At 45.4% G+C, this 22,613-nt stretch overlaps 1 protein-coding gene across 5 annotated transcripts in view; it reads left to right on the top strand.

The window, feature by feature from the left end:
* LOC106570560 (rho family-interacting cell polarization regulator 2) overlaps positions 1 to 22,613 on the top strand; it is a 96,145-nt gene that overhangs the window by 50,374 nt on the left and 23,158 nt on the right. For 3 of the 5 annotated variants that reach the window (XM_045694930.1, XM_045694927.1, XM_045694929.1), the window contains exons 2-6: positions 5,006 to 5,126; positions 12,799 to 12,954; positions 15,882 to 15,972; positions 17,535 to 17,558; positions 17,869 to 17,922. In XM_045694930.1, coding sequence (XP_045550886.1) covers positions 5,006 to 5,126; positions 12,799 to 12,954; positions 15,882 to 15,972; positions 17,535 to 17,558; positions 17,869 to 17,922 — 446 coding nt within the window. The remainder of the gene's footprint in view (positions 1 to 5,005; positions 5,127 to 12,798; positions 12,955 to 15,881; positions 15,973 to 17,534; positions 17,559 to 17,868; positions 17,923 to 22,613) is intronic. The other 2 variants (XM_045694931.1, XM_045694928.1) reach the window with 1 other exon arrangement.

The following is a 22,613-nucleotide window of genomic DNA, read 5'->3' as shown; positions in this document are numbered from 1 at the left end:
CCTCTGACTACCCCAACACATTAACCTAGTTGTATACTCCCGCCTCTGACTACCCCAACACGCTAACCACGCCGTATACTCCCCCCTCTGACTACCCCAACACACTAACCACGCGTATACTCCCCCCTCTGACTACCCCAACACGCTAACCACGCCGTATACTCCCGCCTCTGACTACCCCAACACACTAACCACGCTAACCACGCCGTATACTCCCCCCTCTGAGTACCCTAACACGCTAACCACACCGTATACTCCCGCCTCTGACTACCCCAACACACTAACCACGCCGTATACTCCCGCCTCTGACTACCCCAACACACTAACCACGCCGTATACTCCCGCCTCTGACAACCCCAACACGCTAACCACGCTAACCACGCCGTATATTCCCCCCTCTGACTACCCTAACACGCTAACCACGCCGTATACTCCCGCCTCTGACTACCCCAACACACTAACCACGCCGTATACTCCCCCTCTGACTACCCCAACACACTAACCACGCCGTATACTCCCCCGTCTGACTACCCCAACACACTAACCACGCCATATACTCCCGCCTCTGACTACCCCAACACGCTAACCACGCCGTATACTCCCGCCTCTGACTACCCCAACACGCTAACCACGCCGTATACTCCCGCCTCTGACTACCCCAACACGCTAACCACGCCGTATACTCCCCCCTCTGACTACCCCAACACGCTAACCACGACGTATACTCCCGCCTCTGACTACCCTAACAGGTTAACCACGCTAACCACGCCGTATACTCCCGCCTCTGACTACCCCAACACGCTAACCACACCGTATACTCCCGCCTCTGACTACCCCAACACGCTAACCACGCCGTATACTCCCCCCTCTGACTACCCCAACACACTAACCACGCCGTATACTCCCCCCTCTGAGTCAGCTTTAGGCTCTGTTCTCCATTCTTGACTTTGCCATTTGGCAAGATGTGGGGTTGAATGGAAGTGGTATCAAAAGATGCAAGAAATTCAATCTGAAACCATTCTATTCATTTAGTTCGGAGTCATCGTTACCCTCTGTACATCCATTCACCAGGCTTTCATTTGTTCTCCTGCTCACGGAAGTGTTTTCAAATGAACGACTTCTACAAGGCTGTTAGAAAGGCTCAGTCAGAACTCTGAACACTGGATGATGACGAAGGTTCTGTCATTTAGTTAGCCAGCCTCCCCCTCTGTCTAGGAGCAAGGCTTTCAGACAGAGCAGTCAACCACAGAGAACAGCACGCTGTTTAACATCAAGCCTGCAAATGATATCTGAAGATGTGCTTTTAGTCATTTTCTACTGTTGTGTGGAAACAGAGTACTATGAGAACTGCAAAGATTCAGTCCAGAATCTCCTGTAGACTCTCACTTTAGACCCACACTTGTACCCTCAAATAGACACACTACCCACTTGTACCCTGAAATAGACACACTACCCACTTGTACCCTTTTTCCTTCTCGTTTTGTCTCAACATCTCCTGGTGTTGGCTACAGTGGGTCAGTCTCTGGTCAAACTGTTTGGGTTCTTGTATGACATCACATCATCAAAAAAAAGCCATCGATACCAACCAGATAGACTGATAAGAGCATATTAATGTCTGAATATTTGAGTGGTCATACCCAGCCTCTTTAGCAGAGATGTCTAATTGACCTGTCAATCATTGCTCTAGTTTTACCACACATCAGGCAGGGCCTGTAGTCACAAAGAGTCTCAGAATAGGAGTTTAGATCATATAACCTTATACATTATGTTCTTAAAGGCCATATCTGACCTCTACTATTGTCCCTCCACAGAAAAACAACATCTAGTGTTTCCTTGGTCCTGTGCACAGCGTGGCGCAGGGCCTTTGTCTGGCCCGCTCCTGGGCTCACTGTCACGTCTCTCCGTCTCACTGTCACGTCTCTCCGTCTCACTGTCACGTCTCTCCGTCTCACTGTCGCGTCTCTCCGTCTCACTGTCGCGTCTCACTGTCACGTCTCTCCGTCTCACTGTCACGTCTCTCCGTCTCACTGTCGCGTCTCACTGTCACGTCTCTCCGTCTCACTGTCACGTCTCTCCGTCTCACTGTCACGTCTCTCCGTGCTGGGCCCAGGCATGGTGTCATGTTGCTGGGGACAGCAAATTGAATACTCCCCTATAAGCTTCTATTGACTGGAGAGAGTAGTGGATTATTTTATTATTACTATTTTATTTTTATTTTTTATTTAACCTCTATTTAACTAGGCAAGTCAGTTAAGAACAAATTCTTATTTACAATGACGAACTACACCAGACGACGCTGGGCCAAGTGTGCGCCGCCCTATGGGACTCCCAATCACGACCTGTTGTGATACAGTCTGGATTTCTGCTACTCACCCAGGGAAAGCCTACCCTCTTCCAAACACAGAGGTGGTTAGGCTTACAGCCTTTTACTGTAAACATATTATAGGTTTAGCTGTTAGCCTATACTGTGTAGGAGAATGTTTCCACTGTGCTCCAGCTCTGTTTGGGTGAGGCAGGGACAGAGAGGGCTGGTACTGGGCAATTCCGTGGTAACGGAGTTACGCTGAGACTGATTTTACACTTTAAAATGTATACTAAACAAAAACCATTGATTTCAAAGTTTAACAAATCACAGAACTCTATGCACACTGACTATTTTTAACAATTTCTGCTGAACATTTGACAAAAACACATTTACAGGAAGAACTGTGCAGATACACATTTTGGTAATATAATAAAACTGAAGGAGATTTGACCTTAATTCTGTTACCAAATTTTGCATCTGCACAGTTTTTTCAAGTAAATGTTTTTGTTTGTTTGATATTGTGTAAATTGTTCAAAGTAGTCATTGTGCATAGAGTTTCTTTTATAGTTTGTTAAACTTTGAAATCCATGTTTTTTGTTTGGCATACATTTTAAAGTGAAACATTGGAGTCTCAGCGTAATTCCATTACTGTGGAATTACCCTGCTGTTACTGTAAAGTGTGACTCTCTAACCCAGCTGTGTTTCTGGGTGAGGCAGGGACAGAGAGAGCTGATACTGTTACTGTAAAGTGTGACTCTCTAACCCAGCTGTGTTTCTGGGTGAGGCAGGGACAGAGAGAGCTGATACTGTTACTGTAAAGTGTGACTCTCTAATCCAGCTGTGTTTCTGGGTGAGGCAGGGACAGAGAGAGCTGATACTGTTACTGTAAAGTGTGACTCTCTAATCCAGCTGTGTTTCTGGGTGAGGCAGGGACAGAGAGAGCTGATACTGTTACTGTAAAGTGTGACTCTCTAACCCAGCTGTGTTTCTGGGTGAGGCAGGGACAGAGAGAGCTGATACTGTTACTGTAAAGTGTGACTCTCTAATCCAGCTGTGTTTCTGGGTGAGGCAGGGACAGAGAGAGCTGATACTGTTACTGTAAAGTGTGACTCTCTAATCCAGCTGTGTTTCTGGGTGAGGCAGGGACAGAGAGAGCTGATACTGTTACTGTAAAGAGTGACTCTCTAACCCAGCTGTGTTTCTGAGAGAGGCAGGGACAGAGAGAGCTGATACTGTTACTGTAAAGTGTGACTCTCTAATCCAGCTGTGTTTCTGAGAGAGGCAGGGACAGAGAGAGCTGATACTGTTACTGTAAAGTCTGTTTAGCTCTAGTTCATACAGTCTCAGATTGAGCCCTGCTCTCGGCGTCCTGCGTTCGTTTCCCACATCTGTGATCAGCGTGTGTGTGTGTGTGTGTGTGTGTGTGTGTGTGTGTGTGTGTGTGTGTGTGTGTGTGTGTGTGTGTGTGTGTGTGTGTGTGTGTGTGTGTGTGTGTGTGTGTGTGTGTGTGGACAGGACAGACTCTAAGATACTGTACAGCACACTGTGCTTTAGTCCGTTCTGGGTCTGGGGGTTGCTGTTAAACATCATTATCAGTGTGCTATATGCGTCCACTCCTCTCTCCTGTGTTTCTATGTTGTGCCAGGTTTCTAGCGAGTCATTAAACGTCTCTAACAAATAGTCTTCTTGCCAGTTTGAAGTCTGACAGCGCGGTTTGGCTAAATATTGAAATGGAGGGCATATAACAGTAGTTGTCTAGATTCTAGACTCCTACTAGCCTGTCTCTAGAATGTGTTAACAAGGACAATGACAGAGCAAAGCAAACCACGGTATTGCTACCTCACTCTCCAACCAAGGTGCATGACTAGAGGACCAGAGAAAGGAGAATGTGAAGCCACTCTTCAAGGAGTCAGGAGGACAATAGATGTAGACTTGAAAAATGCTTCTCATTGACCAAGGACAGAGTTCAGAAAGGGCTCCTGTTTTCTCAACACGTTACATAAAGGGTAGAATGGTTTCCATCTACTGTAAATAGATGATGACTTCAGGCTGAGATGCAGACTAGCAACATTCAGATTCAGAATTGACATGTCTGTCTCCTCTCTCTGACATACCAATCTTATTACAGTGTCCTTTGTACCGTGTGGCCCATAATGGTCTCCCTTTGATATTCTGTCACTGAAGAGTTTAAATACATACTGATCCTCTTACCAGTTCTTCTGTAGACTTCGTCTGTCTGTCTGTCTGTCTGTCTGTCTGTCTGTCTGTCTGTCTGTCTGTCTGTCTGTCTGTCTGTCTGTCTGTCTGTCTGTCTGTCTGTCTGTCTGTCTGTCTGTCTGTCTGTCTGTCTGTCTGTCTGTCTGGCTCTCTGGCTCTCTGGCTCTCTGTTTGTCTGTCTGGCTCTCTGTTTGTCTCTCTGGCTCTCTGTTTGTCTGTCTGGCTCTCTGTTTGTCTGTCTGGCTCTCTGTTTGTCTGTCTGGCTCTCTGTTTGTCTGTCTGGCTCTCTGTTTGTCTGTCTGGCTCTCTGTCTGTCTGTCTGGCTCTCTGTCTGTCCAGTTCCACTCTACGGCTCAATTATATCTATCTCTGTTAGTTTCCTGAAGCTCATGTTACTGTAGCCCAATCCCCCTCTCTCTCTCTTGCTCTCTCATTCTCTCACTCTCTCTCTCTCTCTCTCTCTCTCTCTCTCTCACTTTCTAGGAGTGTCATCCCGCGTCCCAGAGATCATGGCGGCCGGAACGCACTCCCCTGGGGGACCCAATGGGATCATCCGGAGCCAATCCTTCGCCGGCTTCAGCACGCTACAGGAGAGACGCTCGAGGTAAGGAAATAGTGAGGTGGAAATTGGCCTGAAGGCTTTCTAGGCACAGATTTAGGATAAGTGTGTTGTACCCCAATTCTAACCTTAGCTCTTAGTGGAGAAAATGCAAAGCTGACCTTAGATCATTGCCTAAGCGTAACTAATGATTTTCTTAGACACAGAAGGCTGAATCCTTACCTGATACATGTGTGTGTATAACCTGGAATGTAAGTTTAAATCATGCATTGATGTCAACGTCAGGAGATTTGTGTAAAAGTTCAAGTTACACACTTTTTCCCACGTTTCTGTTTGTCCTGAATGTATCAGTCTGGACAATAGGAGGATATCACAGACCTCTGCTTCAGTATCCAACATCTGTTGTGATTCATAGAGAGATATGGTGATAGAGAGAGATATATATGGTGATAGAGAGAGATATATATGGTGATATAGAGAGAGATATACAGTGGGGGAAAAAAGTATTTAGTCAGCCACCAATTGTGCAAGTTCTCCCACTTAAAAAGATGAGAGAGGCCTGTAATTTTCATCATAGGTACACGTCAACAATGACAGACAAAATGAGAGAGAAAAATCCAGAAAATCACATTGTAGGATTTTTTTATGAATTTATTTGCAAATTATGGTGGAACAATTGGTGGCTGACTAAATACTTTTTCCCCCCACTGTATATGGTGATATATATATATATATATATATATATATATGGTGATATAGAGAGAGAGAGATATGGTGATATATAGAGAGAGAGAGATATGGTGATATATATATAGAGAGAGAGATATGGTGATATAGAGAGATATATGGCGATATAGAGAGAGAGAGAGAGATATGGTGATAGAGAGAGAGAGATATGGTGATAGAGAGAGAGAGATATGGTGATATAGAGAGAGAGAGATATGGTGATATAGAGAGAGAGAGATATGGTGATATAGAGAGAGAGAGAGATATGGTGATATAGAGAGAGAGAGAGATATGGTGATATAGAGAGAGAGAGAGATATGGTGATATAGAGAGAGAGATATGGTGATATATAGAGAGAGAGAGAGATATGGTGATATATAGAGAGAGAGAGATATGGTGATATAGAGAGAGAGAGAGAGATATGGTGATATAGAGAGAGAGAGAGAGATATGGTGATATATATATATATATATATAGAGAGAGATATGGTGATATAGAGAGAGAGAGATATGGTGATAGAGAGAGAGATATGATGATAGAGAGAGAGAGATGGTGAGAGAGAGATGGTGATAGGAGCGATATGATGATAGAGAGAGAGAGAGATATGATGATAGAGAGAGATATGATGATAGAGAGAGATATGATGATAGAGAGAGATATGATGATAGAGAGAGATGGTGAGAGAGAGAGATGGTGAGAGAGAGAGATGGTGAGAGAGAGAGATGGTGAGAGAGAGAATGGTGAGAGAGAGATATGGTGAGAGAGAGATATGGTGAGAGAGAGATATGGTGATAGAGAGAGATATGGTGATAGAGAGAGATATGGTGATAGAGAGATATATGGTGATAGAGAGAGAGATATGGTGATAGAGAGAGAGATATGGTGATAGAGAGAGAGATATGGTGATAGAGAGAGAGATGGTGAGAGAGAGAGATATGGTGAGAGAGAGATGGTGATAGGGAGCGATATGATGATAGAGAGAGAGAGAGATATGATGATAGAGAGAGATATGATGATAGAGAGAGATGGTGAGAGAGAGAGATGGTGAGAGAGAGAGATGGTGAGAGAGAGATATGGTGAGAGAGAGATATGGTGATAGAGAGATATGGTGATAGAGAGAGATATGGTGATAGAGAGAGAGATATGGTGATAGAGAGAGAGATATGGTGATAGAGAGAGAGATATGGTGATAGAGAGAGAGATATGGTGAGAGAGAGAGAGAGATATGGTGAGAGAGAGAGAGATATGGTGAGAGAGATATGGTGAGAGAGAGAGAGATATGATGATAGAGAGAGAGAGAGATATGATGATAGAGAGAGAGAGAGAGAGAGATATGATGATAGAGAGAGAGATATGATGATAGAGAGAGAGATATGATGATAGAGAGAGAGATATGATGATAGAGAGAGAGAGAGATATGATGATAGAGAGAGAGAGATATGATGATAGAGAGAGAGAGATATGATGATAGAGAGAGAGAGATATGATGATAGAGAGAGAGAGATATGATGATAGAGAGAGAGAGATATGATGATAGAGAGAGAGAGATATGGTGAGAGAGAGAGATATGGTGAGAGAGAGAGATATGGTGAGAGAGAGAGATATGGTGAGAGAGAGAGAGAGATATGGTGATAGGGAGAGAGATATGGTGAGAGAGAGAGAGAGATATGGTGATAGGGAGAGATATGGTGAGAGAGAGAGATATGGTGAGAGAGAGAGAGAGAGAGAGAGAGAGAGAGAGATATGGTGATAGGGAGAGAGATATGGTGATAGAGAGAGAGAGAGATATGGTGATAGAGAAAGAGAGAGATATGGTGATAGAGAGAAAGATGGTGAGAGAGAGATATGGTGATATAGAGAGAGATATGGTGAGAGAGAAGGAGAGATGTTAACTGCTTTCAACTCAGACCTCAGTCTTCTTTAGCGAAGCATTGGAAGCATATCTACCTCTATCACTCCAGTATCCCTGCACATTGTAAATATGATACTGGAACTGACTGACCTTGTATATAATATGCTGACTTACTTTATCATGTTCTTCTTTTTAATTTATTTGATATTTTGTGTGTTTTTGTTCTACCTTGTTATTTTTAGTATTGCATTGTTATTGATTGTTGTCGTTAGAGCTTGTAAGAACAGGCATTTCACTGTACTGCATGTGACATTAAAACTGTACAGATACTTCCCTCTCTGACTGTGGATGTAACAATTACTTTACATGAATCCGTTGGGTAAGCGTTGAGCGACTGTCAGACGAGTGTCTCACATAGATAATGAGGGAGCTCAAGGGAATGGGGCAAGAACATCAAAGTGTGTGTATGCACGGTGTCCTACTGAACGTAGCGCAGCCAGCTACACTAGCGTGACCCCAAGGCAGCACGGTGCTCTCATTTTGCACGTTGACCTAGATTTGTGGAAGCTCTACATTACATGTTAGTAATTTAGCTTTTCCAGAGCGTCTTACAGCATTGGGTTCCAGGCAGGCAGCAGTATGTGGTACGCTCTGACTTTTAGAGGAATCTGCTGTCACTGTGTACCCATAATCCTGCTGTTTATAAGGAAGTAGCTACAGAGCCTTCAGAAAGTATTCATACCCCTTGACTTATTCCACATTCTGTTGTTGCAGCCTGAATTCAAAATGGATTAAATAGATTTTCTTAACTCACTCAATTACACACAATGCCCCATAATGACAAAGTGAAAATATGTTTTTAGAAATATTTGCACATTTATTGAAAATGAAAAACTGAATGATTTATCTAATACTTTGTAGAACCACCTTTGGTGGCGATTACAGCTGTGAGTCTTTTTGGGTAAATCTCTAAGCGCTTTCCACTCCTGGCTTCTATACGGAACAAAAATATAAACGCAACATGTAAAGTGTTGGTCCCATGTTTCATGAGCTGAAATTAAAGTTCCCAGAAATGTTCCATATGCAGAAAATGCTTATTTCGTTCAAATTTTGTGCACACATTTGTTTACATCCCTGTTAGTGAGCATTTCTACTTTACCAAGATAGTCCATCTGTCTGACAGGTGTGACATGTCAAGAAGCTGATTAAACACCATGATCATTACACAGGTGCACTTTGTGCTGGGGACAATGAAAGCTACTGTAAAATGTGCAGTTTTGTCACACAAGACAATGCCACAGATGTCTAAAGTTTTTAGGGAGCGTGCAATTGGCATGCTGACTGCAGGAATGTCCACCAGAGCTGTTGCCAGAGAATTTAATGTTCTCTTCTCTACCATAAGCTGCTTCCAATGTTGTTTCAGCGAATTTGGCAGTACGTCCAACTGGCCTCACAACCGCAGACCACGCCCAGGACCTCCACATCCAGCTTCTTCACCTTTTATTTTATATTTATTTAACCTTTATTTAACTAGGCAAGTCAGTTAAGAACAAATTCTTATTTACAATGACGGCCTACACCAGCCAAACCAGGACTACGCTGGGCCAATTGTGCACCGCCCTATGGGACTCCCAATCACGGCCGGATGTGATACAGCCTGGATTCGAATCAGGGTGTCTGTAGTGATGCCTCAAGCACTGAGATGCAGTGCCTTAGACCGCTGAACCAGGGTCTGTAGTGACGCCTCTAGCACTGAGATGCAGTGCCTTAGACCGCTGAACCAGGGTCTGTAGTGACGCCTCTAGCACTGAGATGCAGTGCCTTAGACCGCTGAACCAGGGTCTGTAGTGACGCCTCTAGCACTGAGATGCAGTGCCTTAGACCGCTGAACCAGGGTCTGTAGTGACGCCTCTAGCACTGAGATGCAGTGCCTTAGACCGCTGAACCAGGGTCTGTAGTGACGCCTCTAGCACTGAGATGCAGTGCCTTAGACCGCTGAACCAGGGTCTGTAGTGATGCCTCAAGCACTGAGATGCAGTGCCTTAGACCGCTGAACCAGGGTCTGTAGTGACGTCTCTAGCACTGAGATGCAGTGCCTTAGACCGCTGAACCAGGGTCTGTAGTGACGTCTCTAGCACTGAGATGCAGTGCCTTAGACCGCTGCAGCACTCGGGAGCCTGCGGGATCGTCTGAGACCAGGCACCCGGACAGCTGATGAAACTGATGAGTATTTCTGTCTGTAATAAAGCCCTTTTGTGGGGAAAAACTGATTGGCTGGCCTTGGGCCTGGCTCCCAAATTGGCCTATGTCCTCCCAGGCACACCCATGGCTGCGCCCCTGCCCAGTCATGTGAAAGCCATAGATTAGGGCCTAATGAATTTACTTGAATTGACTGATTTCCTTTTATGAACTGTAACTCACTAAAATCGTTGAAATTGTTGCATGTTGCGTTTTTTTTTTCAGTATACAATATTTGGGCATTATTATTTTTTTTTATTCTTAAAGCTCTGTCAAGGTTGTTGTTGATAATTTCTAGACAGCCATTTTCAAGTCTTGCCACAGATTTTGAAGCGAATTTAAGTCAAAACTATAACTACGCCACTCAGGAACATTCAATGTCGACTTGGTAAGCAACTCCAGTGTAGCTTTGGCCTTGTGTTTTAGGTTATTGTCCTGCTGAAAGGTGAATTTGTTCCCTAGTGTCTGTTGGAAAGCAGACTGAACCAGGTTTTCCTCTAGGATTTTGCCTGTGATTATAGCTGTATTCGGTTACATTTTTTTTGTACTTTTAACCTTTTTTTCTTCCCAATTGATAGTTTCAGTCTTGTCCCATCGCTGTAACTCCCGTATGGACTCGGGAGAGGCGAAAGTTGCGGGCTGTGCGTCCTCCGAAACACAACCCCGCCAAGCCGCACTACTTCTTGACACACTGCTCACTTAACCCGGAAGCCAGCCGCACCAATGTTTTGGAGGAAACACCATACAGCTGGCGGCCGTGTCAGTGTGCATGCGCCGGGCCGCCACAAGGAGTCGCTAGAGCGCAATGGGACAAGGAAATCCCGGCCGGCCAAACCCTCCCCTAACCCGGATGATGCTGAGCCAATTGTGCGCCGCTTCGTGGGTCTCCCGGTCACGGCTGGCTGTAACACAGCCTGGGATCAAACTCTGCTCTGTAGTGACACCTCTAGCTCTGCGATCCAGTGCGTTAGACTGCTGTGCCACTCGTGAGGCCCTATTCCATTTATATTTATACTAAAAAACTCCCTAGCCAATGACAATCATTCCAATAACATGATGCAGCCACCACCATACTTGAAAATATGAAGAGTGGTACTCAGTGATATGTTGTGTTGGATTTGCCCCAAACATAACACTTTGTATTCAGGACAACAAGTTGCAACAGGTTGCATGTTTTAGAATACTTTTATTCTGTACAGTCTTCCTGCCTTTCACTCTGTCATTGAGGTTAGTATTGTGGAGTAACTACAATGTTGTTGATCCCTCCTCAGTTTTCTCACATCGCAACCATTAAACACTGTAACTGTTATAAAATCACCATTGGCTTCATGGTGAAATCCCTGAGCAGTTTCCTTCCTCTCTGGCAACTGAGTTAGGAAGGATGCCTGTATCTTTGTAGTGACTGGGTGTATTGATACACCATCCAAAGTGTAATTAATAACTTCACCATGCTCAAAGGGATATTCGATATCTGCTTCTTTCTTTTTTACCAATTGGTGCCCTTCTTTGCGAAGCATTGGAAAACCTCCCTGGACTTTGTGGTTGAAAATTCACTACTCGATTGAGGGACCTTACAGATAATTGTATGTGTTGGGTACAGTTATCCTCTTGCTCTTTTGCAATATCTCAATATCTCTACTTGCACATTATCATCTGCACATCTATCACTCCAGTGTTAATGCTAAATTGTAATTATTTCGCCTCTATGGCCTATTTATTGCCTTACCTCCCTACTCTTCTACATTTGCACTCACTGTACATAGATTTTACTACTGTGTTATCAAATCAAATCAAATCAAATTTATTTTTATATAGCCCTTCGTACATCAGCTGATATTCTCAAAGTGCTGTACAGAAACCCAGCCTAAAACCCCAAACAGCAAGCAAAGCATGTGAAAGAAGCACGGTGGCTAGGAAAAACTCCCTAGGAAAAACTCCCTAGAAAGGCCAAAAACCTAGGAAGAAACCTAGAGAGGAACCAGGCTATGAGGGGTGGCCAGTCCTCTTCTGGCTGTGCAGGGTGGATATTAAAACAGAACATGGTCAAAATGTTAAAATGTTAAAATGTTCATAAATGACCAGCATGGTCAAATAATAATAATCATAGTAGTTGTCGAGGGTGCAACAAGCACGTCCGTGAACAGGTCAGGGTTCCATAGCCGCAGGCAGAACAGTTGAAACTGGAGCAGCAGCACGGCCAGGTGGACTGGGGACAGCAAGGAGTCATCATACCAGGTAGTCCTGAGGCATGGTCCTAGGGCTCAGGTCCTCCGAGAGAAAGACAGAAAGAGAGAAAGAGAGAATTAGAGAGAGCATATTTAAATACACACAGGACACCGGATAGGACAAGAGAAATACTCCAGATGTAACAGACTGACCCTAGCCCCCCGACACATAAACTACTGCAGCATAAATACTGGAGGCTGAGACAGGAGGGATCAGAAGACACTGTGGCCCCATCCGATGATACCCCCCATCCGATGACTGTACGGTTGTTTATGTGTAACTCTGTGTTGTTGTTTTTGTCGCACTGCTTCGCTTTATCTTGGCCAGGTCTGCTAAATGATGTAAATGTAAAAATGTTCTCAACTGGCCTACCTGGTTAAATAATGGTGAAATAAATAAAAAATAAAATACATTTAAAAAATCCTATCCCTCCGCCTACTATACTGGGGCCAGGTTGCCGTGAGGGCTGTCGCTAGGAGATTGGGCTGTCGCTAGGCGATGTGTGTGTGTGTGTGCTTTTTCTGTATCCTGTTATGAAAAGACAACTGCATGACTCATATGGAGTGAGTAGTCAAAATGGCTGTATTGACCTAAAAAAGACCTCCTTTGTGACTATTTCTTTTGTTGAGGACCCAAAGAAAACCATCCGATCTTTGTTTCTGTGTGTGTGTCCAGGTGTAACTCGTTCATGGGGAACTCTGCAGTGCAGAAGAAGCCCACATCCAAACCAAAGAAGCCCCATCTGTCAGGGCACAAGGCCAGCAGCGGCTCCAGAGAGCCCAAACCCGAGAGGGTGGAGGAGGTGTATGGAGCCCTAAAACAAGGCTTGGCGTAAGCACATACACACACACACACACACATACACACATACACACATATATATATATATCTATCTCACACACACACACAAACAGAAAAATACATTTACATATTATTTTTGATGATATATCATATCATTTTAACAATATCGCAATGTTATTTTGCACTAGTTGGCTGTACCTGCACCAAAACTCCAGTATTTTACCTTCATATCTTGTTCTCCATCTTTTTAACTAGGCAAGTCAGTGAAGAACAAATTCTTATTTGCAATGACGGCCTGCCCCGGCCAAACCCTCCCCTAACCCAGACGACGTTGTGCCAATTGTGCACTGCCCAATGGGACTCCTGATCACGGCCGGTTGTGATACAGCCCTGGATCGACTCCGGGTCTGTAGTGACGCCTCTAGCACTGCGATGCAGTGCCTTAAACCGCTGTGCCACTCAGTCCCCCAGATACAATATGTATTGCAATTCTCACTATTCTCCAAATTCTATATGTATTGTGACTCGATACTGGGATTTTATTGAGTTTCGATGTTACTAACATATTGCTCATCATACTATACTGCTCAAAAAAATAAAGGGAACACTAAAATAACACATCCTAGATCTGAATGAATGAAATCTTATTAAATACTTTTTTCTTTACATAGTTGAATGTGCTGACAACAAAATCACACAAAAATAATCAATGGAAATCCAATTTATCAACCCATGGAGGTCTGGATTTGGAGTCACACTCAAAATTAAAGTGGAAAACCACACTACAGGCTGACCCAACGTTGATGTAATGTCCTTAAAACAAGTCAAAATGAGGCTCAGTAGTGTGTGTGGCCTCCACGTGCCTGTATGACCTCCCTACAACGCCTGGGCATGCTCCTGATGAGGTGGCGGATGGTCTCCTGAGGGATCTCCTCCCAGACCTGGACTAAAGCATCCGCCAACTCCTGGACAGTCTGTGGTGCAACGTGGTGTTGGTGAATGGAGCGAGACATGATGTCCCAGATGTGCTCAATTGGATTCAGGTCTGGGGAACGGGCGGGCCAGTCCATAGCATCAATGCCTTCGTCTTGCAGGAACTGCTGACACACTCCAGCCACATGAGGTCTAGCATTGTCTTGCATTAGGAGGAACCCAGGGCCAACCGCACCAGCATATGGGGTCTGAAGATCTCATCTCGGTACCTAATGGCAGTCAGGCTACCTCTGGCGAGCACATTTGCCAATCTTGGTGTTCTCTGGCAAATGCCAAACGTCCTGCACGGTGTTGGGCTGTAAGCACAACCCCCACCTGTGGACGTCGGGCCCTCATACCACCCTCATGGAGTCTGTTTCTGACCGTTTGAGCAGACACATGCACATTTGTGGCCTGCTGGAGGTCATTTTGCAGGGCTCTGGCAGTGCTCCTCCTGCTCCTCCTTGCACAAAGGCGGAGGTAGCAGTCCTGCTGCTGGGTTGTTGCCCTCCTACGGCCTCCTCCACGTCTCCTGATGTACTGGCCTGTCTCCTGGTAGTGCCTCCATGCTCTGGACACTACGCTGACAGACACAGCAAACCTTCTTGCCACAGCTCGCATTGATGTGCCATCCTAGATGAGCTGCACTTCCTGAGCCACTTGTGTGGGTTGTAGACTCCGTCTCATGCTACCACTAGAGTGAAAGCACCGCCAGCATTCAAAAGTGACCAAAACATCAGCCAGGAAGCATAGGAACTGAGAAGTGGTCTGTGGTCCCCACCTGCAGAACCACTCCTTTATTGGGGGTGTCTTGCTAATTGCCTATAATTTCCACCTGTTGTCTATTCCATTTGCACAACAGCATGTGAAATTTATTGTCAATCAGTGTTGCTTCCTAAGTGGACAGTTTGATTTCACAGAAGTGTGATTGACTTGGAGTTACATTGTGTTGTTTAAGTGTTCCCTTTATTTTTTGGAGCAGTGTATATGTCTGCTGCAGAGGGACAAGAGAGAGACATGGAAATAAAAGTGCTGAAAACAAATTGGCTCCCTATTTAAAATAAGGTTATAAAAAATTGTCACCTAAGTATGGTGATAACATTGTATCGTGAGTTTCCTGGCAATTCCCATCCCTACCACACACACACACACACACACACACACACATACCACTGACACCCCTATTTATCCTCTCCCTCTCTTTTTAAATCAAATCATTTTATTTGTCACCTTACTGTGAAATGCTTACTTACAAGCCCTCCACCAAAAATGCAGTTTTAAGAAAATATTTACTAAATAAACGAAAGTAAAAAAGTAACACAATAAAATAACAATAACGAGGTTATATATAGGGGGTACAGGTGAGTTAAGGTATTTGAGGTAATATGTACATGTAGGTTGGGGTAAAGTGACTATGCATAGATTAACAGCGAGTAGCAGCAGTGTAAAACAAGTCATCCAGGTAGCCATTTGATTAGCTGTTCAGCAGTCTAATGGCTTGGAGATAGAAGCTGTTGCTAATACACACATTCTCTTTCCCTCCCCCTCTCATCACTCAAACATGCTGCCTCGTCTCTCACATAGTTTCCATCCCTTGGGCGCACACACACACACACACACACACACACACACACACACACACACACACACACACACACACACACAGATGGCCCATATGATAACGTTGGTGACATGTCTGTATTGACAGCTGTATAGTAAGTTATGGCCCCTCCCTGCTTCGCACCCTCCATCCCTCGCCTCTCCCTTGCCTCTCCCTCCCTCCTCTTCTCCTCTCCCTTCCTCCTCCCTTTTCTTTTCTCTCTCCCTTTCTTCCCTTCTCCCCTTCTCGTTTCCCCTCTCCCTTTCTCCATTTTCATTCCCTCTTGTCACCTCTCTCCCTCCCCCTCTCGTATCTCCCTCCTCCCACTCTCTCCCTCCCCTCTACCCATCCCTCCACCATCCCCCTCTCCCCTTCTCTCCCTCAGTGAGTATCTGGAGGTGCACCAGACAGGGCTGGACAAACTCACCTCTCTGATGAAGGACATGAAGAGGAACTCCAGACTGGTGAGACAGGATGTGAGACAGGATGTCATCAACAACACTAACACTAACTGTAGTGTATGTCCAATCCTAAATACATCATAGACCCTATACCAGGGATCATCATCTAGATTCAGCCATGAGAGGATGGTCAGGGGGCCGGAACGTTATCACAAGTCATTTGTAGACTGCAAATTGACCGCATAAAGCCCAGACAGATATAATATTTGACTAAAACATAATAATTTCAAACCTTGCTTATATCACATATATCTCCCTGTTATGCGTGGGAATACTTTGGGACAGATTTCCAAAATGTAAATGACTTGGAGCTGATTAGCTGGGGTTTTAACCGTTTTTTTATGTCCAACAATGTTTTGGTGGGGGGGGCTCAGAAAACCTGGGGACCAAATAAAATGACCCGCGGGCCGCCAGTTGGGGAACCCTGCCCTATACACTTGTATGTAGTGTAGTGGTTCTCAACCCAGTCCTCAGGGACCTGTCGTTTCACATGTTGGATCTATCCAACCGCTAGCACATCTGATTAAACTAGTCTGCTGTTCATCAAGCCCTTGACTAGTCTGCTGTTCATCAAGCCCTTGATTAGTCTGCTATTCATCAAGCCCTTGGCTAGTCTGCTATTCATCAAGCCCTTGGCTAGTCTGCTATTCATCAAGCCCTTGGCTAGTCTGCTATTCATCAAGCCCTTGGCTAGTCTGCTATTCATCAAGCCCTTGGCTAGTCTGCTATTCATCAAGCCCTTGGCTAGTCTGCTATTCATCAAGCCCTTGACTAGTCCGCTGTTCATCAAGCCCTTGACTAGTCCGCTATTCATCAAGCCCTTGGCTAGTCTACTATTCATCAAGCCCTTGACTAGTCTGCTATTCATCAAGCCCTTGACTAGTCTGCTATTCATCAAGCCCTTGACTAGTCTGCTATTCATCAAGCCCTTAACTAGTCTACTATTCATCAAGCCCTTGACTAGTCTGCTATTCATCAAGCCCTTGACTAGTCTGCTATTCATCAAGCCCTTGACTAGTCTGCTATTCATCAAGCCCTTGACTAGTCTGCTATTCATCAAGCCCTTCATGATATGAATCAGATGTGCTGGTGTTGGGATCCGATATGGGAAACGGTAGTCCCAGAGGACTGGGTTGATTAACACTGCTAGTGTAGCGAACCTCATGTCTCCTCATTCTAATTAGTCTGATGATAATGTTGTTAGTGATAATGGTGTTGTATCTTCATCGTGACATTTCACATAAGATGCCTGTCATCTGGGTTCTGAAGCTGGTAGCTACTACGCTAGTCAGAGAACAAACACATTTCAGCTCTTCTAACTGAAGACAGCTTCTCCATGAGAGAAGGCTGTTTTAATAGAAATCATATTCCTTTTGATGTCAGACAACTGCAATATGCTTTGCGTTTAATGGCGCAGACGTGAGCTGTGCCTCCATATGCTGTGGAGTAACTAACGTGTGTGTGTGTGTGTGTGTGTGTGTGTGTGTGTGTGTGTGTGTGTGTGTGTGTGTGTGTGTGTGTGTGTGTGTGTGTGTGTGTGTGTGTGTGTGTGTGTGTGTGTGTGCTTTTCCCCCCAGGGAGTCCTGTATGACCTTGACAAGGTGAGTGAGTGGAGGGTAAGGCCTGCCTAACCTTTCTGTCATAGTGGGGATGGGATGGATCTTTGAAGTGTGTGCATTTGTGTTTGTGTGTGTTTACATTTAATGAACTTCCCTGCCAGGTAAAGTCAGAGGAGGGATTAGATTACCGTAAACGAGTCTTCTCTCAGCTGAAAGTGTAACCTCTTTGATCATGTTACCCTCTGTTTTAACTGCTGTCATGGTTTAGAGGCATAGATGCACGATTTACTGACAGTATCTTCTCTTGTCACCAACACATTTTAACTCTAGCTTGTTCTATTTCTGTCTGCAGCAAATCAAAACCATCGAGAGGTACATGAGGCGGTTGGAGTTTCATATGAGCAAGGTATTTCCATACTTGCAGAGCAGACTGTGTTCCTGCACTGCCTTGGATAGATTCTGCTGTAGCCCAATCTGTGAGGCAGCATACTGAGTGAAAACCCTTCCATCTGAGAGCCTTAAGAGAGCATGAAGTGCTTCAGAGAGGGTTAAAACGTTGCCCTCTCCCGTCCACTCCTCCTCCTCCTCTCTTTGTGCCCTCTGTGCCACCCCCACATGCCAACACACTCCGTGACAGCTCAGCCAGCCTCCCCACGCACTAGCAACAGCAGCTAATGAGTGTTGCTATGGACCCTTCCATCAAAGCTGAACCATACTCTCCAACCATCAACCAGTGTTGTAGATAGATTGTCACTGTTCTAGATAGATTGCCAGTGTTTTGGACACCGTCCTTAATGCCAACTACTCTGGTTTGACCTTTTGACCTCTGAGGTCTCATATATATTTGCTGAGAGCAAAGGCCTTGAGAGCGCACACACACACACACACACACACACACACACACACACACACACACACACACACACACACGTCCTTTTAATATTAATCTGCCTGCACCTCTGAGTCCCCCTGGCTGTACTCCCTTTTGCGGTTGCCAGATTGGGTGGAATTCTCCCCTGCGTGTCCCTATTGTTGCCAGATTGGGTGGAATTCTCCCCTGCCGTGTCTCTATTGTTGCCAGATTGGGTGGAATTCTCCCCTGCGTGTCCCTATTGTTGCCAGATTGGGTGGAATTCTCCCCTGCCGTGTCTCTATTGTTGCCAGATTGGGTGGAATTCTCCCCTGTCGTGTCTCTATTGTTGCCAGATTGGGTGGCATCCCTATCATGTACTGTGTGATTCTCTATGGTTCCTCTCCAGTAGCCCTGCTGTGTGTCCAACCTCCAGGCGAACACCAGTCAATCACAGCACAACACACAAACTAAAAACAGCTCCTGTGCCAAAGGTAACCATGGAAACATAGAGACGTTGGCTTTAAGGTTTCTGAAGAGCCAATTATAGTGTGACATTAAATCTTTTTACACACACTCCTCTATCTACACACTCACCAACAGGTTTTTGAACTCTAACTTTTGAAAAAGCAGAAGGTATCTCTCCTTTCATTACTTCAGATGATGTAATGTTTCTGAGGCCTTTCAACAGAGGTGTGCTGCCTGCGTGATTCATTAGTGTTGAGCGCTACCATTTCCTGCTCTATTTTGTTGTCCCTCACACCTAGCATTGTTACACCTAGCAATGTTCTCCTCCATTCATTACTCATTTGGCCCTCTGTGAACAGTAAACTGTATGAGAATTGTATGAATTTAATAAGAAGTGCTTTCTACACAAGAATTGCACATTGTCATTGCTAGTGATGAATGAACTCAATCTGGAGTTATGAGAACACTGGGGGGAGGTTTCTGAATAAGAACAACACAAACATTTCTCATATACAGTTTTGACCAACGTTATAAGACGACTTTGTTGTATTTTTTGAAAGTTGACCGCATTGTATTATTAATTGGACAAGAGACAATGCATGCTGGGAGCATGAGTGTTCTGAAGTAGGTAGCCAGCTGATGCCTAGCTCTGGGTGGCGGACTGCTGACACACACACACACACACACACACACACACACACACACACACACACACACACACACACACACACACACAAAGCCAGCCCAGCCGTCAGCAGATAGCTATCTACTGAGATCAATGTGAGTAAAGAACTCCGCCAGGAGAATCACCAGACGGGCTGACTGCCCTATGAAACACTGATGATGTCAGGGAATTACACCTACATCCACAGACTACCTCATAATTTAAATGTACATCCACAGACTACCTCGTCAAGAAATCTACATCCGCAGCCTACCTCGTCAAGAAATCTACATCCGCAGCCTACCTTGTCAAGAAATCTACATCCGCAGCCTACATCATCGTTAAATCTACATCCGCAGCCTACATCATCGTTAAATCTACATCCGCAGACTACATCATCGTTAAATCTACATCCGCAGACTACATCATCGTTAAATCTACATCCGCAGACTACATCATCATTAAATCTACATCCGCAGACTACATCATCATTAAATCTACATCCGCAGACTACCTCGTCATTAAATCTACATCCGCAGACTACCTCGTCATTAAATCTACATCCGCAGACTACCTCGTCGTTAAATCTACATCCGCAGACTACCTCGTCATGAAATCTGCATCCACAACTTGATTGATCTCATTAGATCACAGGTAGAAAAGGAGTTCAAATTAAACACACATTTAAGTGTTGTGTTGCTCCATGTGTTCATTTTCCTTCAACTCTATAGACGGTTAAAGGGAAAATCCACTCAAAATACATCTTTTGTTATTTTTGTCATTAGTCCACTGTTGATATAATCCCAAAATGTTTTACATTTCAGCAGTCAGGTTTTCTCACCATCAGGATGATGTGGCCGGTGACACTGCTTCTTGAAAGTCCAATATCTTGAAAAGTTGACTGCTGACGTGTAAAACATTGTGAAACTGCGTCAACAGTGGACTAATGAAAAAAATACCAAAATATGTTTTCTAACAGCATGCTCATTATCAGTCTGTTAAGTTGTCAACACTCCTAAAACATATGTGATGTGAGCCCATGTGTGTCAGCCTAACGGTGCAGGACTCTATCTCAGCAGTAACTGTGATACAGCGAGCTTTGCAATACACACCGCAGTACACACACACACACACACACACACACACACACACACACACACACACACACACACACACACACACACACAGACCACAGTGTACACACACCACCCGCGGTGGGTGTTAACAGGAAGTAGCGCAGGGCCAAACAGGAAGTGGTGATTGCAACAGGTGGGAGGGAGGGGAGAGGTCAGTCACCTCTTTATCTTGTCCTTCTGAAGAAATACATGAATACAGCCTGAAAAGAGGAGTATACATGGATAAATAGTTATTTTTAAGTGTGTGTGTCACTGTGTGTGCGTGGGTGTCACTGCATATGAGTGCGTGTGTGTGTGTGTGTGTGTGTGTGTGTGTGTGTGTGTGTGTGTGTGTGTGTGTGTGTGTGTGTGTGTGTGTGTGTGTGTGTGTGTGTGTGTGTGTGTGTGTGTGTGTGTGTGTGTGTGTGTTGTGTGTAATTGCTCTTGGACTAAGACCTACCCCGTTGGAGACAGAATGGCCACCCCTCAGGGTGCCTGCAGGAGGTACCAGGAGGTACTAAACCATCAGCCTATCAGAGATGATTAGCATCCCTGTGTCCTTTCTTCAACACATCAGGCAGTCCAAAGTGGTGCCTGTCCTGTCTGCAGATGAGAAATGGTGCCTGTCCTGTCTGCAGATGAGAAGTGGTGCCTGCCCTGTCTGCAGATGAGAAGTGGTGCCTGCCCTGTCTGCAGATGAGAAGTGTAATTGGGATGTAGGTGGTATGAATCAGCCCTGTGATGTTGCCTTGCTTAGAGGTGTGTGTGTGCGTGCATGCGTGTGTGTGTGCGTGCGTGCGTGCGTGTCTGCTCACCGGTACTGCCTAGCCCTCATTAGAGCGATGGGGGCAAAATATTGAAGGCCAGAAAAGCTGGGACTTCCAGGCACCTCCTATTCTCTTTCAGTATGTGTGTGGCCGTATTTGTTAGTGTGTGTGTGAGGACGACATCACTAGTCAGGTGATGTCGTGGTGTCTCTGTCACCCAACACATGTCCCCTCCTCCACAGACAGAGGCCTGGGCTACATGGCACCTAGCTACCTCAGACAGCCTGGCCTGGGCACAGCCCCTCCTCCACAGACAGAGGCCTGGGCTACATGGCACCTAGCTACCTCAGACAGCCTGGCCTGGGCACAGCCCCTCCTCCACAGACAGAGGCCTGGGCTACATGGCACCTAGCTACCCAACAGCCCTGGGCACAGCCCCTCCTCCACAGACAGAGGCCTGGGCTACATGGCACCTAGCTACCTCAGACAGCCTGGCCTGGGCACAGCCCCTCCTCCACAGACAGAGGCCTGGTTCACATGGCACCTAGCTACCTCAGACAGCCTGGCCTGGGCACAGCCCCTCCTCCACAGACAGAGGCCTGGTCACATGGCACCTAGCTACCTCAGACAGCCTGGCCTGGGCACAGCCCCTCCTCCACAGACAGAGGCCTGGTTCACATGGCACCTAGCTACCTCAGACAGCCTGGCCTGGGCACAGCCCCTCCTCCACAGACAGAGGCCTGGGCTACATGGCACCTAGCTACCTCAGACAGCCTGGCCTGGCACAGCCCCTCCTCCCTTGGTGTTGGCTTATTCATTAACAAACGGTTTCCACAGACAGACATACTATTTACATATAGAGGGTCACACTTTAAATGAAATTAAACTTTTAATGTCTTTTATAAGAAATGATTCATGAGCAAATGTCATGCTACTGTGTGTGAAGGTTATGCCAATGCACATGAGATGCGGTTGTTCAATAATTGATGAAGCGTTTTATAGATATTATTATACATTATCTAGGTGAAATCCTGTTCCCTATGATACTGAACATCAGTAGGTCAGGTCCCTCAAGGTGTCTGTCTGTTTGTTTGGAATCTGGGTTTATCCGAGCCAATCCTCAGGGAGTACTACATGTGTTTGACGTGGCTGCAGGCCTCATCTCTGATCGTCCCATCCCCTCAGGGAGTACTACATGTGTTTGACGTGGCTGCAGGCCTTATCTCTGATCGT

Source organism: Salmo salar, chromosome ssa14, assembly GCF_905237065.1.
Source record: "Salmo salar chromosome ssa14, Ssal_v3.1, whole genome shotgun sequence".
NCBI classification, from domain to species: domain Eukaryota; kingdom Metazoa; phylum Chordata; class Actinopteri; order Salmoniformes; family Salmonidae; genus Salmo; species Salmo salar.
The sequence above is the reverse complement of the archived record's forward strand: the minus strand, read 5'-3'. Positions and strand labels throughout refer to the sequence as shown.